At 41.0% G+C, this 18,006-nt stretch overlaps 1 protein-coding gene across 2 annotated transcripts; it reads left to right on the plus strand.

The window, feature by feature from the left end:
* The first annotated feature begins 1,637 nt into the window (after positions 1-1,637).
* On the plus strand, positions 1,638-16,165 carry zbtb44 (zinc finger and BTB domain containing 44). Of its 2 annotated transcripts, none has more exons than XM_069676652.1 (6): positions 1,638-1,686; positions 3,694-4,797; positions 6,566-6,650; positions 7,175-7,326; positions 7,777-8,077; positions 11,683-16,165. In XM_069676652.1, exons 2-6 carry the CDS (start codon positions 3,732-3,734, stop codon positions 12,086-12,088), a joined length of 2,010 nt encoding a protein of 669 aa, XP_069532753.1. In that variant the 5' UTR covers positions 1,638-1,686; positions 3,694-3,731; the 3' UTR covers positions 12,089-16,165. The 2 variants fall into 2 exon arrangements, with proteins under 2 accessions (XP_069532753.1, XP_069532754.1); XM_069676653.1 differs by having other exon boundaries at positions 7,777-7,860; positions 11,683-11,791.
* The last annotated feature ends 1,841 nt before the right edge of the window (positions 16,166-18,006 follow it).

Consider the following 18,006-nt stretch of genomic DNA (forward strand, 5'->3'; position numbering starts at 1 on the left):
TTTTAGGTGGGTCGGCAGCTTTTAAAAGCAGGGCGAGGCACATTTCATTGCTGGTTTTACAAACTGAAACCCTTTAACATGTTGAGTAAAATCCTCCCACACTGGAATAACCGTGCTTCTCAGATGTCTAAAACAAGGACAGCTTTATAAAATGCACTCAGTAGCTGCGGTTTGGGAGATCCACCATTAAACGGGCAGTATATGGTATATTTGAAATCATAACAGGTTACAGATAATAATATGCCCACTATATTTAAGTTGTATAGCACAGTCTCATACAAATACATTTTGAGTTGTTTTCTAATATCACCAGGTTAGCAATGAAGATGGTGACGGACTGGAGTTAAAGTTTTTTTTACTGTGAAACTGACTGCCGATTGTGTTCAACATCATCAGTATATACTGAGATGAGAAGATTCTTGTCATCTGCATTATTATGGTAACTGATGTCATGTTCGCTGGTAATGTATTTAAAGTTAAGTACCGTATGGACAGGTTGAATAGAAGAGGGCCCAGGATCAAGCCCTGTGGGGCCCCCACACAAATTCTTGACTGTTACAATGGAAGTCTTGGAGTGTGGCAATGATATCCCTATCATGCAGATAGGATTAGAACCAAATGCTAGACAGGCTTACCAAGTTCCTTAGCCTCTCCAGCAGGATGCCATGATCCACTTTTCCAAATGCAGAACTAGTATGAGGACTGTGGTTTTTATTGTCACAGTGAGATGACCATTAATGTCTGTAATAATTTTAAACAATAACAGTAAGACAGTAACAAACAGTAACAAACAAGTAAGGAACGTCTCAGTAAACACAATAGTTGTACGACAAAGTTTAAGAAATTAATTAAAAAGTAAAACTTAAAAAAACATTGAAAATCCAAATGTGCATTCTGTGGGGGAATGCTACTTAGCAGCCCTTGCACAGATTTTGCCATAAAGGGTAGGATTTAAAAAAAAAATCTATTTAAAAGAATTAATAAGAAAAAAAAGATGTATTTAAAAAGATAAAATATTACTATATCTTCAGCAATGAACAATTGCATTGCACAAGATACAGGACAACAGCTTAAACAGTAAACAAGAAAATTTCAGGACCTAAGAATATGAACTCACTGTAAAGTGCCAAATAGTTTAGGTAGGTAAACATCATATTGCCCAAATTCAGAACACCCAAAAAATAGAAGTACATGGAGGAAATAAATGTGTGATAACTCATAGCATATCTGTTCATGTTATAATTAGATAGCCAGGTCACCAGGAGGTCATACAAACTCCAAGCTTATAAATATAAACAGTGGGAATTCCTGAGCAGTGTCAGAGTTGTGTTGTACATGTTGCTAAATTTGAGACTTCCTGTTTCTTACTGTACAGCAGCGTGACAGATGCGCGTTGCATTGTGGGGATAAAAATACAGCGCAGAAAGGACAGCAGGGAGCACAAAGGAATGAAAAAGGCACCCCGAAACTTTTAACTTCATCCTGTTGTGATGTAAATTCATGTGAACGTTAATTAAACTTTGACTTTAAGCGGCTGGCAGGCTGACAACTGCCTAAGCAAGAGGAATGTGAGTGTTCGGAGTGAAGCGGCAGGGCGAACCGCTGTCTCCGTCTATCGCTTCTTTTTGTCAGCTGAGCTGTTTGCATCCCGAGGCCCAGCCGTTATCACGGGCTTCATCCAAGAAGGTAAATTCCCTCCGAACAGTTTGTCTGATAACGGTTATCCTGCTAAATGCACTCCAACACCGCTAAATTAAACGATTTATTCAGGGCAAAGGAACCAAGTAAGAGTGTTGTGTTGGCTAGCGCTAGCTTTGTGGCTAACGTTATTTAGCTTACGTGCTGCAGCTGCGTAGACGTATCTACAGTTGAACCGGAAATGGGGGTACCCCGACTTATAAGTAAAGGGCTTAATTTACTTTATTTTGGTTCTTCCCAGTTTATGTTTTGCGTATTGTAATGATTTATTACTAGCTTGTCATATACATAAATGTTTATATCTGTTCTAGATAAAATACCTGAGTAAAAGAACTCAAGCATGATTTTGTTGTATTTTATTTTGACAGCAAAGCGGATGTACTTTTTAATCTCCTGGTTGACTTTACGTATGAGCGTGACGCTGTTAGCTACTGTTAGCTGATCTGTGATTGTGTTTGCAAATGTGTTTGTTCAGCATCTTTCTCATTATACATTTATCCTCCAAGCTTTATAGACATACATACAGTCGCTCTGCTTGTTGTGGTGACTTTGACAGTCAGCCCTCCTTCGTCAATATCAGGCTTAGTTCACTTGCCAGTACGTGATGTAAACAGAGTAAAAGTACAAGGCTGAGGGCTACGCCTCCTCTGCCCCACCGCCATCAAAAATGTTTTTGTCGTTAATTTTAGTAGTTGTTTTAACCCTAATTGCTGATTCTTACTTACTTACTAGTAGTTGATTAATCAACAAATCAATAAAGTTTATAGTCCTCTATAAAATGTTTAGAACAAATGGGCCATTGATGTCTTTACATTTTTTACTTTATCTGACCCAAAAACGAAAGCAAAGCAAATCACTGCATTCCTAACTTTTGCTGGAAGTTAGCAGGAGTGTGATTTTAACAGTAAACTTCATGGCCTTTAAAATTTAAGATTGTTCTTACCTGAAGCATCAAACTGAGCGATTCAAGAAGTTAAACACGACAGTTTTAGAGGCAGAATTTGACGTTTTTGTAGAACAGTTTATTGTGTCCTTATGAAGGTGTTTAAGTTTGATTTTTGGTTAATTACACTGGAAATGATTTGCAATAGGCCTAATATTCAGTAAATTGCTCTCCCAATTTCATGTCCTCCTCTGAACACTCCCTTTTGTTAGGTTAGGATGAACTTTATAGAGATCATGTAGCTAAATAATTCTCCTACAGGAGACATTTTAGCCTTTAGAAAGCCCCCATGGTGGAATTAAAGCTCCTCTCTCGTAGCCCTGTTCGCTGGTGCAGAATAGGCACTCTCCTGTTGCACCTCCACAGCCCACGTCTATAATTCACTTTGCCTTTTACTGGGCCAACATAGCCCAAGAGTATTTTCCTTTGGTGTGTGTGTAAAGGGGAGCGCGCTCTCCCTGCGAGAGCCCCTTCACTCGAGCTTTTGTTTGATGGAAAATCTCATGCCTCAGAGAATCCACATGTCTCACAGACAGCTGCCGAGCATCCTGTAGTGCACTGGCCTCCACATGGGTCTGGCTCGCATCGCTGCGCATCTGCTTTGATTGTCGTTACATAACTTGGCATTTTGTCCCAGCGTTCACCCCCCCTCACCTTGCCTTCCCCTCAGAGAGCACCTTAGTATTTCTCTCTGCCTACACCCACTGTTTCCACAATACGCTTGCCTTTTCATCCTGTCTTTACAGAGTGATATTTGACATCTCATTTAATGTTTACACTCATTGATTTCTAATGGAGTGATTCAGTGAGAATCCACTGTGACATCTGTTATTTCACCACGATTCTCAGACTGCTGGGGCTGGATTGTGTTTAGTCAGGTGATCATTAGACAGACTGAAGTTCTTGATACCAAAGAATAACAAAGATTAGCAAAAAAATGTGTTGTTAACAATTTTCCCTTTTCCTACTGCAAATTGATCTTTGACTCATAAGTTACAGTTCACAGGGTTTAAGGTTTGTGCTAAATTGTTTTTCTCCCTATCTCTCTGCAGGACACATTTCCTGTACACAGTCAGAAACTGACTCCAATATGGGGGTGAAAACCTTCACCCACAGCTCGACCTCCCACAGCCAGGAGATGCTGGAAAAGCTAAACGCTTTACGCAACGAGGGCCACTTATGTGACGTCACCATCCGGGTCCAAGACAAGCTCTTCCTGGCCCACAAAGTGGTCCTGGCCTGCTGCAGTGAATTCTTTCGCTCCAAACTCGTAGGCAGGCCGGAGGAGGAGGACAAGTTTGTGTTGGACCTTCACCATGTGACCGTTAGCGGATTCGCTCCTCTGTTGGAATATGCCTACACATCTACTCTCTCCATCAGCACGGAGAATATCATCGATGTTCTAGCAGCTGCAAGTTACATGCAGATGTTTGCTGTGGCAAGCACATGTTCAGAGTTCATGAAGTCTAGCATTTTATGGGGCCCGGGGAACAACAACAATAATAACAACATGGCAGCGGATAAACCACATGAATCTGCACCAGAGAGCGCCTCGTCAAACTGTGCCCTGACGCCATTGGACGGCAGTGTGTCGCCTGTTTCATCTGACTGCAGCGTGATGGAGAGAAACGTTCCTATATGCCGCGAATCACGACGGAAACGAAAAACCTTTGTTACAATGGCATCGCCTGAGAGTCCGCTCAAATGCACTACACAGATGGTCACCACCTCCCCTCAGATCCCCAACCCATCCCCTTCATTCTCAGACAGCACAGCCCAGCCCGTGGAGTCCTCCCTGGCCTTCCCATGGACTTTCCCCTTTGGTATTGACAGGAGGTTCCACTCAGACAAATCAAAACTCCCGGAGAGCCCTCGTTGTTTAGAGCAGGGCACCCCGGGCACCTCAGAGGTGGTAGTCGGCCGGCGGCTCAGTGACTTCCTAACGTGTGAAAGCTCCAAGACGGTATCATCGCCAGTGCCGGCGGAGGAGGAAGACGTGCGGGTGAAGGTGGAGCGTCTTAGTGATGAGGAGGTCCAAGAGGCTTCTTCGCAGCCCGTCAGTGCCTCCCAGAGCTCGCTAAGTGACCAACAGACTGTTCCAGGAAGTGAACAGGTCCAGGAGGAGCTCCTCATCAGTCCACAGTCCTCCTCTATAGGTGGTGCTCTTCTCCTTAACTCACTTTTTTTTTACACGCCATTGCGGAGGATAAATACACAGAACAGAGGTAGACATATGTATTGAAAAAAACGGCAAATAATATCCTTTAAAGTATAAAATAAGAGCATAAAGACAAAACATAACAAATACACAATCACACCATTTCTCTATGTCATAGCAATTTTAACACAAAACATCAACTAACTTCATAAGATCTAACTGTTATGGTAGAGCAGGTGTGCCACTGTAAAAATACGCTCCTTTTAAACTTTGAGTAGTTAATTAGAAAAAATTGCCACACTTAACAAAACCAAAAGTCTGTTTCAGAATGAAATCTTTTATATTTTTAAAAGTGTGCTTCACTTTAACAAGAGAAATAGATCTGAGGCTGAGCAAGAAGCAAGGTGGAGTTTAGGCAGTGTGTATTTCAACATTGATAATCAACGAGTGAGGATGCTGACTCTGGGACATACAGCCTTTATGTCAGGTCTTTAGCACGACACAATCTCTCTGTATCAGAGCAACTGTAACGCCCCATATTAGCATTAGCAATATCTATTTAGCTGCAGCAGTTAAAATGAAGGACTCATTGTTTCAAAACCTGCTAAATTTTAAAGAGCAGCTCCAGTCATGTTGTAAGATGTATAAAATGCTCTGCTTGAAATAATAAATTGTGTTTGATGTGTTTTTTCTGCAAAACACATTTAATTACCTTTTAAAAATCCTCCCAAGGCATCTCTAAGCCCTCATTAAAAATTCCTGAATCTGCATAGTCCCCGTCCCCTCCATCGCGAAAACAAAACGCATCTCTGCCATCGTTTAGTGGCAACTTGTAGTTGAAACTTAGCTAGCTTGAAATGTAGTAATAAGTAGTAGTAAAGTTAACGTTAGTAGTCAGTAGTGAATTTGCAAGAATGACAGTTCCAGCTGCCTCGCGCATTGCTGAAGCGGTTGCCATTGGTTGCACATAGTGATATGCATAGCGTCACCCCGTCCATTAACAGGTTTGGCTCCTTAGGTTTGTGACGTCTCAAACCTGCCAATCTGAAAAGGTGTTGTTCAGCCTGTCCTTGGTACACTGCAGTTTGAAAGCAGACAGGCCCAGACTGCTGATGTTGTCCCTGATATGTCTCATAGCACATGAAAGACACCACATGGAGATGTTCACAAAACCCTTGATTTTCTCTGGAGGACGTCTTTAAAGACTCACCTGCCACCGTTATTGGAATCTGCATATGTGTGCAAGAGTGATGACTGGATGACTGCATGTGCGATTCACGTCAAAGTGTAAATACTTCACCAGTCAACATTAATTCATATTGACTAGATTCATTAGCCTTACAATACAGTTAGATTACATATTAGCATGTTAGTGTTACTGTATCTATCACTGGTATGATAGGGGCTGCGTCCTGACCCAGTTATCAGTGTCCCTTATAAAACATGCAGTAGAGCTGCTGACCCACCTACAAGACTTTATTTGTATTTGTCTCTGTGGAAAGTTTTATTGTCTGGTGGCCCAAACGCAGTTTCAAAGGCTTTCCTGCTGTAAATACAACCAAAATGGAAAAACTCGTCACTTTTTCCTAAGCTGCTTAGTAGCACAGAGACTTTGAATCCAGCAGCATTAGTCCTTAAATTTGGGATTAACCCTCAAAGACCTTCAGTATATTATTCTAATCCATGCAAGATGACAAGCATAAGGCTTTATTCTTTTTTCAGTAGAAAGCGACCACATGAGTAATTTTCTTTCCTGCTGTTTCCAGGGTCAATGGATGAGGGAGTGTCTGAGGGCTTGCCATCAATGCAGAGCACCTCCACCACTGGAGGACATGCAGAAGATGATGAAAGGTATCACGATTTGTTGCAACTTGCAGCAAGGCAAGCCATAAAGAATATATAGACATAAACCTCATAACTGGGTGTCTGTGCCACACCTGTTTAGGTTGTTAATCTAGACGTCATGTTGAAATGGCAAAGACATGATGCACTTTCATACCAAGAATTGTAAATGCCTCGGGCAGCATGATAAATTTTATTTGCATGCCAATGTGGCATTTAGCTGGAAGTCGAGACGCATGCGAGGAGACGAGCAGAAAAGTTCAGAAGATGTCAAAAAAGATGTTTTCAAGTATTCCTCTAAGAGAAGCTTAAAGTTCCCATGAAATCTAAATACATGTTTGTTTTATTACTTGTCTTGCACTACCTGCAGGTTTCTGATCCAGCAATAACAATATATGACATGTTTGAATTAAAAACACATAATATAAGGAATCCAGTAGCTCTCTGCTCGATATTTTATGGGAACTTTAAATGTATTAAGATCACAAACAAGCTTGAATATCACTGAGAGCGTTTCTCTTTTTGCCTTCTAGGTTAGAAGGTATTCAATATCCATACCACCTCTACATCAGCCCCTCAGCCAGGCCCGGCACCAACGGCCCCGACAGACCCTTCCAGTGTCCGACGTGTGGAGTCAGATTCACGCGCATTCAAAACCTGAAACAGCATATGCTCATTCACTCCGGTATGTTGACAGGGGGAAATGAAAACTTCACAATGACTGAAGTTTAACATACATAGCTTAACCTGATTACAGTCTTTTTGCACATGCCCATTGTCTCACTGTATATGCGTGGGGACATGCGTTGGTGGAAATGTAATATCCATATTCATGGAGCTGATCAAATATGTGCTAACATGACATTACTGAATGCGTTGGCACTGAAAGGTAGCCCTCAAGGACGATGAATCCGTGATGTCCTCATGACTTTTATGCATGTCACATACCTGAACTGGAACCTTGAACCTGAATGAAAATGAGTGTTCATGTTACCGCAGCCTTACTGCTGATAGTACGTTGCTATACTTGTGGCAACATGATGCCTCACCTCACTTCACCTCACCTCACTATACCAACACGTGTGATGCTAATGTACAGATGAGCTGAACCTTGTGTCTTTCCTTCCTCCTGCAGGCATTAAGCCTTTCCAGTGTGACCGCTGTGGGAAAAAGTTCACACGGGCCTACTCCCTAAAGATGCATCGGCTGAAGCACGAAGGTAAACGCTGTTTCCGGTGCCAGATTTGTAGCGCCACATTCACGTCCTTCGGTGAATATAAGCACCACATGAGGGTCTCCCGACACATAATCCGCAAGCCGCGGATTTACGAGTGCAAAACGTGCGGCGCCATGTTCACCAACTCTGGCAATTTAATTGTACACCTGAGGAGTCTGAACCATGAGGCATCCGAACTAGCAAACTACTTCCAGAGCAGGTGAGGAGTCTGGGGGCGCTGACCCCCATCATTTACTCAGATCCCACCTGGATCAGAAAATAATTCAGTTTAGATTCTAATACCTGAGGTTCATTTGATCAATTTCCTTCCTGACTTTGGTTTTTTAGACTTGTTTTTGAGATGATTTCAGCTGTTTTGATCAAGTGTACCTGAAGTATTTGACTGTATTTATTGGGATTTTTAATTTCACTCATTTAAAGGAATAATTTAACATTTTGGGAAATATACTTTTTCATTTTCATCTCAAGAATAAGATGTGAAAACTGCACTCCTGTTACTATGTATCGAGCCATGACTGGTTAGCTAAGCTCTGAAGCTAGTCTGAAGACTGGAAACGGGTGAATGGGTAGCTTGGCTCAGTCCAAATATGTCTACCAGCACTTATGAACCTCTCTAATGAACTCTTATCTAATTTGTTTAAATCAATGAAAATGGCAAATCATTGCAAAAAAATTAATAATTAAAAAAAAAAAGTTTTTAAATATTTTACAACAAAATGATTTAACATTTAAAACATTTAAAAACTCATTTCATTGTTGTTTTTTAAATTGTATTAGGCTCATCACAATGTATGACAATGTATTTCTTTATTGTTATTTAATTTGTAATCAATTACTTGTTAATTAGCCGATTGCAGACGGCCCCTCACTCTTAGTTTCTGTCTTCTGTGTGATGATGGACAGCTCCTTTTATAAAAGCGCTCTGAGAACGCATTATTTGGCCTCCATATTTGTTTATGGTCGGATGTGTGCCGCGAAGGTTTTCTAGTGGGTCATTAGTCGGAAAAGGTTGGCAACCACTGGTTTAATCTGTATAGAAATGCCACTCAGACACCACTTCACAGACGGGTTAAAGCCTTCTCTTGGCAGGGCCAATCGTAGGTACGCCCTTTTAAAGCCAGATGATGATTCTATTTTATCAGTTAATCTGAATTCATGGTTTCGGACCATGTTTAAAAATGAAAGTCATTTTGGACTTCTGTAACTGCCTTCCTGAGCTCCCATCGTTCATGTGCACTTGAGAGTTTTCAAAAAAGCAGATGTCATTTGAAGTTGCCCTGCCCTATGCCCGACTGAGAAATACATAACTGTAAAAACACTAATTAACATGTTTACACTTCAGTTAGTTTGCACAGATTAACCAAGCAAGATGTGTTGAAGTGTTCAGTGAAGAGTTTTTAAAAAGCTAAAGAGGCGCTGGAAGGTGGATATTATCTTTGGACAGAGCCACGCTGGCTGTTCCCCCCCATTTCCAGTAGTTATTTTAAGCTAAGCTAACCGACTGCTAGCATTAGCTTTACATTTACATTAAATACATACGAGTGTTATACATTTTCTCATCTTACTCTCAGCAAGAAAGTACATCAGTATATTTCCTAAAGATTTGAACTATTCCTTTAAAGCTCATTGTCAGGATGGGATGGCTGATAGCTCAAGCTCGTCTCGGTCTGTTTGAGAAAATCGGAGGATGAATGAGTTATCAAGAAAAGAGTTAAGCTTTTGGAATACACTGCCGATATTAGAGCCATCTGCACAGTTTTCTAAAACACATGAGATCATTTCCAAGTTATAAGTCCCTCATTTATACTCCCACTCTTCCTTGAAAACGTTTGGTCATTCACAATAGCTTCTAAACAAAACTTTGATCATTTTGTCATCACTATTTGTTGCTACCTGAATGACTTTCTCTTAACCAAACAGAGTGGGCTGGTTGTTTTCTATCAGCAGCTCAGCCCACAAAGCCTTGTGAAAGGCAGAACACAGTGTCTTTATAAAGTGGAAGAGTGTTTTTATTTCCCAGACTTTTCCACTTCTTAATCAACTCAAGCCCTCACAGGTCGGCAGGGCTCGAACGGGCCATTGACTCCTCAAGAGTTTTATAGTAGAAAGTCTATGCTTGAGATCATAACAGTGTGGAAAATTCTCTGGCAGTCCAGTCAGTCTCTTAACTCCCGTCCTCAGTCTTCACATAAAAAGAGATGTTAACTACACTGTATTTTTTTTCTGAGTCTCTGTTTTGCATTCCAGTTTGTCGTATTCAGCGGTCACAGTGGACACTTACACTCAACCTTCACTGTTTATTCTGGATACTCAGCTGTGATTCCAACTGTTTGATAGTCTGTACATTTTAAGGTGCAGCGCTGGGATTCATCTAGTTTACAACCATGGTCACACGGCGCACTCACTCAGTTTAAAGGGCCTCTGTCATAGGAATTCAGATGGCCAGGCTGAGCTGGGAATATGCTAAAATATAGATCACAATCTGAGAGTGGAGATAACACTCATCTTTTTATGACTTGCAGAAATGTTTGTATAGCCATGCTCTACATATATCAGCAACATATGACCTGTAACCTGGGCCCTATTTTTAAATGTTCTGCTGTTAACGACTCGGAGCTTCAAACTGTTTTGGAATTGCTCCATTAGATCACCTCAGCCGACAGCCGGCTGCACGCCTGCAGTGGCTGCAAGGGAGTTATTTTTTAAGAGATAAAACAAAGCTCAAAAGGTAAAGTGATAATCTCCAAGATCACAGTTTCATTCTATTTAAATAATAATAATAAATAATTAAACGGTAATTGTGGGAGTACACTTCTCAGATAACCAAATGTCCACGGTCGGCTCCGGTTGTAACTCTTGATTTTCCTGGCTGACGGTCGCTTTCCTTTTCAGACTGTTTGCTTCATCTGAGCGTCGAGTTTGTTTCTTTTTCTTTGGATTTTGACTTCTTTTTTAGCCCTACACATGGGGCTGTACATGACTGACTGACTGACTGACTGACTGACTGACTGACCGTACTTTCAGAGCCGTAAAGAGAGAGAGAGTCACGACACAATGGTGGAGCATATTGGACCTAGTCTGTTTGAAGTTGTATCTGTAGTCATCCATCTTTTCTTTGTTTGTTCAGCCATAGTAGATTACTGTTTACTCGCAACACTTGCAGAGAGCGGAAAAGCAGCCGCTTAGCTCCGCCTACCCTCTCTGGCAGACCAACCACTGCTGGCTGATGGAAAACGCGTCACTAACTGGGCGTGCTTGTGATTTTTTTCCGCAAATGTCGCCTCAGACACCCAGTCTGTAATACTGCAGATGCAAAGGCTTTCATCAGTGGGCCATAGGCTCAATCAGCATTGTTGCCTCATTTGGCGATGGATAGAGACTTACATAAGTTATATCTGTAAGGCTTTAAAAGGGCTGTTAGGTATAAGAAAAAATACATCCGAAGAAGGAGATCTTTGGCATTTGAACTTGAAAAATATTTTATATTTTTCCTCCAATGATTTCTGGCTGTGCTTCACACTTACACTAAAAGTTTGACTTTATTCTTAATTTTTTAATGTCTGGCCCAAATATTCTAGTAGCTTCTAGTCAGCAGTGCTCCATTTGTATACAAGTCTCATTTAGGACACGTGTTAATCTCTCATCATTAGACACTTTGTTTTTACCGTGGGCCATATGCTGGAAAATTGTGCAAAGTAAAAATATTGTTTTAATTGCCAACAAGTATTTTTTTTAATGAGAAAAGTGTTGCGAGGCAGCAAACGAAATGACATCGAACGTGTCTCTTTCTGTCCGTCTTTGCAGTGATTTCCTCGTGCCCGACTACCTGAGCCAGGTGCAGGAGGAGGAGGAGGCGCTGGGGGTCCAGTATGAGCTAGAGGAGTCCCAGCATCACCCTGTCTACCCGGGCAGCACCTCCGCCTCCACCACCACCGCAGCCTCATCCTCCTCCTCAGTCCAGATGCCCGTCATCTCCCAGGTCTCCTCCTCTACCCAGAATTGTGAGAATTCCTCCGGCTTCCTCTCACCTGAGCCCCTGGATCCCCTGGAAGCCCCGACCTCCCTCAAGATGGACGCCGATGAGACGGCAGCCATGACAGAGGAGACCAAGATGGACAACAGTGAAGGAGGAAGTTCCCCAGAGGTGTTTGAAGAAGAGCAGCAGCAGCATGCACAGGCCAAGGAGCTGGCTTCAATTACCATCGAGTGATTCAAGCCCTCTACTTTGCCTAGCATGTCTTATTTCGCAGTCTGGTCATATGGGAATATCTGTTGAAGCGCGGATATAAGTGAGAACTGGGACACGTGTTGAACCTTCCCACGTGAAGCCGCGATGGAAGTTTTCTGAAGACTTCTGTCGCCTTGATGATGTTTTTCCACAAGCAAAACAGATGCACTTATTTATGTTTAAACTAAACCAAATCCAGTCAATGAGCATTTTATTTGTTTTCTTTGCAACAAAAGTAGAATTTTCCAAACTTTCTTGAAACAAACGTGAGATTTCAGTAGGTCAAAAGAATCTGGGCGCAGTATTTATCAAGAGTATTTTAAGAGTGATGTGTAGGAAGGTTGTTTTTTCCCATATGACGTGAATGCAGCACTAGCTAAAGTCCCTTTGTCTTAGCCAATTCGAGGTCTGGTAAGTACAAGCCTTGCCCTACTTTTGGAAAGTGCCTGAGAGTTCCCTTTTTAACAGAGCAGCGTGTCGAGGAAGAAGAGGTCGTGACTTTGCCAACGGTGACAAATCGAGTCTTTGCAAACTGAGCTAAAGAAAAAAACCTTGTATTTCCTTTGTAGTGATAATGCTAGTTTGTATGGGCAGAGACTGTGTTATTCCTTCAGTGCCGTCGCTATAGGCAAACTGTTAAATGTCAATATTATCTATATTGCAATAGCTTGTACTGTTTTACTATTTGAATGCTGTGTATGTTGGGTGTTGTGAAATCCGATGTGTCAGGTGTGTGTATGTGCATTTCTTTTTTATCTATATGAACACAAAACATTTCATTTTCTAAATGTTTAAAACTTGAAATTATATTGACAGAGTATTCCCTCAAGACATTTGTGCAGTATATAATTTTCCAGACATATAACGAGTTATTTTTTTATTTTTTATTAAGACACTGTTGTTAAATCAAACCTTGGATCTCAAAAAGTGAACTCCGGGAGTTTAGGAAACTTTTGTCAGCACTGATTCATCGTTTCATTTCAAGGTCCATTAAAAAAACAAAAACAAAATAAGACTGAAATTTATGTAAAATTCAATTTTCAAACTTGGAGTTTCAAGGTTTTTTTTTTTATTACAGCTGCAGTGTTATTTTCCCAAATGGGCTCCAAGAGATGTTGATGTAGCATTTCATCCCAGCTTAATTCAGTCAAATGGTTTTATGTGTTTTAAATATTGATTTACCAACATGCTTTAGGAAACTGCATGACTGTTGGAGCGATGTTTCACTTTGGTTCAACATGTTTTAAAGTTTAATCCTGACGTGTCTTCTTTGATTAGAAACACAGACTGTTTATAAGAAGTGGCCGTCGCCTCCCTGATGCCACACATTGAATTGTGGACTGCCCTTATAAAGTCTTGAGCAATTAAGACCATAAACTCATTAGGAAAGCGTTTACCGGGGTGATAAAGCTTCATTTGGTACCATTAAAAAGGATGCAGGTTTATACTTCTCATAAACAGTCTGTGACTATAAACAAAGAATATCTCTGTCGTGTGGATTAACTACCAGCATTACATCTATTTTTCTTTAACCTTTATTGTCACAAAGGGAAGAACTAGATTGTGAAAAAATTCCCAGAATTAAAGAAATACCTGTCTGTCTGAAGCAGGAAGTGATGCAAACAGAGTCTGATGGCAGTCAGAACCGGTTACAAGGCTGTCGGCTTTTATGTGATGACGTTGCTTCAGAAGCAATAGGAGCTGTTTAATGTGTGAATGCAAATACTGTGAGCTGAATCATTCTAAATGATGAATATATCGTGTACTCCAAAACCTTAAACTGAAAACAGTTTGTCTTTACTAATTTCATTTCTTTACGTCGCTTTGGGGTCAAACCTCCAGCTCCTGTTACCTGTGTTGTGCCAACATGGTTGTAATTGTGTACTTGGACATCGTTGTGCCTGTATTTCTGAGAAGATAATGACGCCCATGGCGATAATCCATGAGTTGAATGCTACTGACTGTAACTGGGTTTCGTCTTCAGTGAATTCTTTTATTTTTTAATGTCCCCTGAAAGTACAAACAGACATTAAGGATAATCACAGCCGGATGTATGACCTCATATACAGGGTTGATTGTAAATGTAAAGATGAGTAATGGCTGTGAGGAGGGCAGAGATATGACCTGCCCTGATCATTGAAATTCACTGAGAGCTGTCTTAATTAGAGCCCGACCGATATATTAGGAGGCTGACGTTATCGGTCTGATATCGGCCTGTTACAGATATATAAATGTTTCTAATATGTGACGATGTGAAAACTTTTTTATGGAACAGAAAACAGTGCTTGTGTTGATTTAAGAATTGTCTCACATGTAGCAGCAGACGGTGGTCCGCACTCGAATTGGTTGACAAAGTTTATATTTTTTTATCCAAGATAATTGTCTAGAAGAGCACCTTTCAGAGCACATTCGCAAAGTCATATCAGTGAAAACCAGACGTACAATCCTAAAAGATGAGTTCTATTTTAATCCCAGCTCAAAAACTGACCCATATTGGCCACCGTATTGATAATAAGTAAAGTTATCAGTCATATATCGGTCGGGCTCTAGTCTTACAAAGAGTTAGTGTGACCGTGCGCGCTCCTATCAGTCGATGTTTAAAAGACGTGCCATCTTGCCCGTTTTATCTGGGTACTAATCATGCTTATTTCCTACAGGACCAAATGTTCTCTATCTTATTGGGGATTTGCCATGGCAATCAGTAATTGCACATAATAAAAGAAAGAGATAATCATTGTAAGTGGTCCATGCTATTTAGCAAAGGGGTCCTGCTGTTTCGGCCCCTTAAAACACTGTATGATGTTGTGCATTAAGAGGCTAGCCTTAGTAAATGGACCTATTAACTCTAGTTGCACAATATCAAAAAATCTAACAAGGTTTTTCTATCCTCCATTTCTATGTCACGCTTTTCATCTGTTGTGTTCGGAGTCTGTATTCAGAAAAAAACTTTTTTATAATGAAATGCTGCTGTTTGTTGAAACGCAAAAGTGCCCAAAATATTTTTGTGAACCAATGGTGTGCAATAAATGGACAGGTTGTTGTTTTCAGAGTTTGTAATTTAGTTTTTGGAATGGTGAATTATATAAAAAAAAGAATGTAGAACTTTTGTTTGTTCAAATGTGACTGAAGGTGAATATCAAATAGGCGAGGGCCCCGTTTGATCTGTGAAACGAGGAACAAAAAGCTTCGATGTGACGGTTCTATTCAGCTCCTTTCTGTTCGTTTGGAGAGTTGCATGTTCATATCGTTCTGTGAAGTGGGGAGCATGTCTTCAGTTGGCGATGTCAAGGCCTTATTTGTCGATGACTCTTCATCCAGCGTAGCTTTGATCTGTTGTTCAGCATGCCTTCTTCTTTTCTGTACGTTCTCCCTTTTTATGTGCAATGTTTTCAGATATCTTGATTATATACAGGACATGCCTTTTCAATGTACACTTGATGTTGTATACGTTTTCCAGTCCTTATTTAAAAGTAGGAAAATATAAGAAAAACATGGTAGCTCTTCATAATTGCATATATATATTTTTGGTGACTTTTGTATGATGGTTGCTGTTTCATGGCATCTTTGGATATTCTTGTTAAATGTGAATAGAACAGCTTAGTTTGGGAGTTTGGGGGCCTTGGTAGTCTTCACTTTGTGACTGTCTGCAGTATGTGTATATATATAAATATACAGTATATACACTCATACTATGTTGCATATTCTTTATACTGTAGGCTACTTGATTACAACCTGCTTTGAGACAGATGTTGTATTTTGTGTCTTTGATACTGTATTTAAACTGTAGTTTGGAGAAGCTGTACAAAAACATCCCAGATAATAGTAATGCAACCTGCACATTGTATAGGGAGAACAGTTTGTGGTGTTGAGTGTTTTAACTGGATCATATTCCACAGTTGGCTGTTAAAAACTGACAAAGACCACTCTGTATTTTAGAGTTTATGGTTGTTCTGAATCTTTGCTAGTGTTCTGGCTTTGCAGTCCTGTTGTTATTAAAAAGAGTCGTTTTTGTAAAAGTATAAAATGTAAATAAAAAAACCTAAGTCAGAATAAGTACAACGCTTGTCTGAGGTTGTTTTTTGTCACTCTTATACTTCTACTTATGCTAAGTGATAGTACACAGTTATTAATACACTTTACATCATCAGAAAGTTTTTATCTGTAGAAGAAAAAAATATTTCCAAATTAATTTTATGTTCTGTTTTCTGTGATAACGAGTAATTTCCCTTTTTTTGGGTCTGTATGTGACTGACTGACCGAGTGAGTGAGCGAGTGAGTGACGGTACTTTCAGAGCCGTAGCGAGAGAGTCGCGACACAATGGCGGATCATGGAGCATATTGGACCTCCACTGACGTGACTCTCTGTCTATATGGCTCTGGATACTTTGTTCAGGGAGTAGGCGAGCTGCTCCTCCGCTGCCCGTCCACGTCCGCCTGCAGCGAAAACGGTAGTATTTTACTCAAGCGTCTCTCGCTGGGCCGTTCCTTTCAGAGGGAGGGGCGCAATGCACGCTGGGTGTTGTAGGAATGTAAAATGGGCGAAACCACGAGCTGTTTGTACAACCTTCTCCACAGCTAAGGCGCCAATTTCAAATATTATTGCTTCTATTGATTACAGAGAACACCAGCTTTGACTAAGAGCGGCTTTCATCCAGGGGAGAACTGCTCCTTTAACTTCCCTCAATAGTGCGGGCGATGGCAGCACAGCATGTCCTGCTCGGTAATATCACAGTGAGCAGCCTGATGTTCTGGTTTCTAGATCGACAGAAAATTATCACGAGAACACCAGCTTTGTGATCTTGAGATAAATGAGTCGAGAGCTCGAAGAAAGATCCAGAGATGACTTATCACGTGAGTCAATAACGTGTGGATGCATGTCCCCTTAGGGCTTCCGTAGTTAAGTACTTAGCTAAAAGAAGAAAACAATACTCACATGCAACGTACAGTAAAAGAGTTATTGGCTGCTTTCAGCATACAAACAACCTCCTACAGCAACCCGCCTCTGTTTACAGCTTGTTTCTGTTGGCAGCATTATTAAAGACATTTAAGACAATTCAATGTTTTTTTGAAAGTCTTTAGGGACCATACTCAAAACGGGGCCTTCACCATGTTGGTTCATATTTGGCTTTAGTCGTGGATAGTTTTCAGAACATTAGCACAAGATCAAAACAAAAGTTATCTCTTGACACTTAAAGTTCCCCTGAAGCGGCGAGAGGAGTACTTTTTAATTCTGCATATTTCTGTGTTTTATGCAGACGCAAGAAGCTAGTGAAGGATGCGCCCGTGACTGCAGGGTAAGTCATCAACATTTGTTGTGTTTTGTTAGAAATAAAAAACTTCAAAATACCAGATAGAATACCTACAAAATGATCCATCCATCCATCCACTGCTTATCCTGTTCAGGGTCGTAGGGGGGGTGGAGCCTATCCCAGCTGTCATTGGGCGAGACTCGGGGTTACACCTGGACTGATCGGCAGTCAATCACAGCTGACACATAGAGACAGATAACCTTTCACGCTCACATTCACACCTACAGGAGAGTCACCAGTGAACCTAACTGACTGTGGGAGGAAGCTGGAGTACCCGGAGGGAACCCACGCACACACGGGGAGAACATGCAGACTCCACACAGAAAGGCCCGCTACGTCCAAACCAGGAACCTTCTAGCTGTGAGGCGACAGCGCTAACCACTGCACCAGGTCTATACCATACTTGATATTAGTCACATATATAATAAATCAGTCATATTAATCCAAATAAATTCCACCATGAGCAAGCATAAACCTCAAGCAGAAGGACTCGAGCTGCACATCCATCAGCCTTGACTACACCAGTTGATACACATAAAGCCTGGAGCCGTCAGGGCCCAGTGAGTTCTGCAGACCAGAGCAATCAAACCT

Source organism: Semicossyphus pulcher, unplaced genomic scaffold, assembly GCF_022749685.1.
Source record: "Semicossyphus pulcher isolate SPU_LCO1_2020_fin unplaced genomic scaffold, fSemPul1.0.p SCAF_26, whole genome shotgun sequence".
Lineage (NCBI taxonomy): Eukaryota > Metazoa > Chordata > Actinopteri > Labriformes > Labridae > Semicossyphus > Semicossyphus pulcher.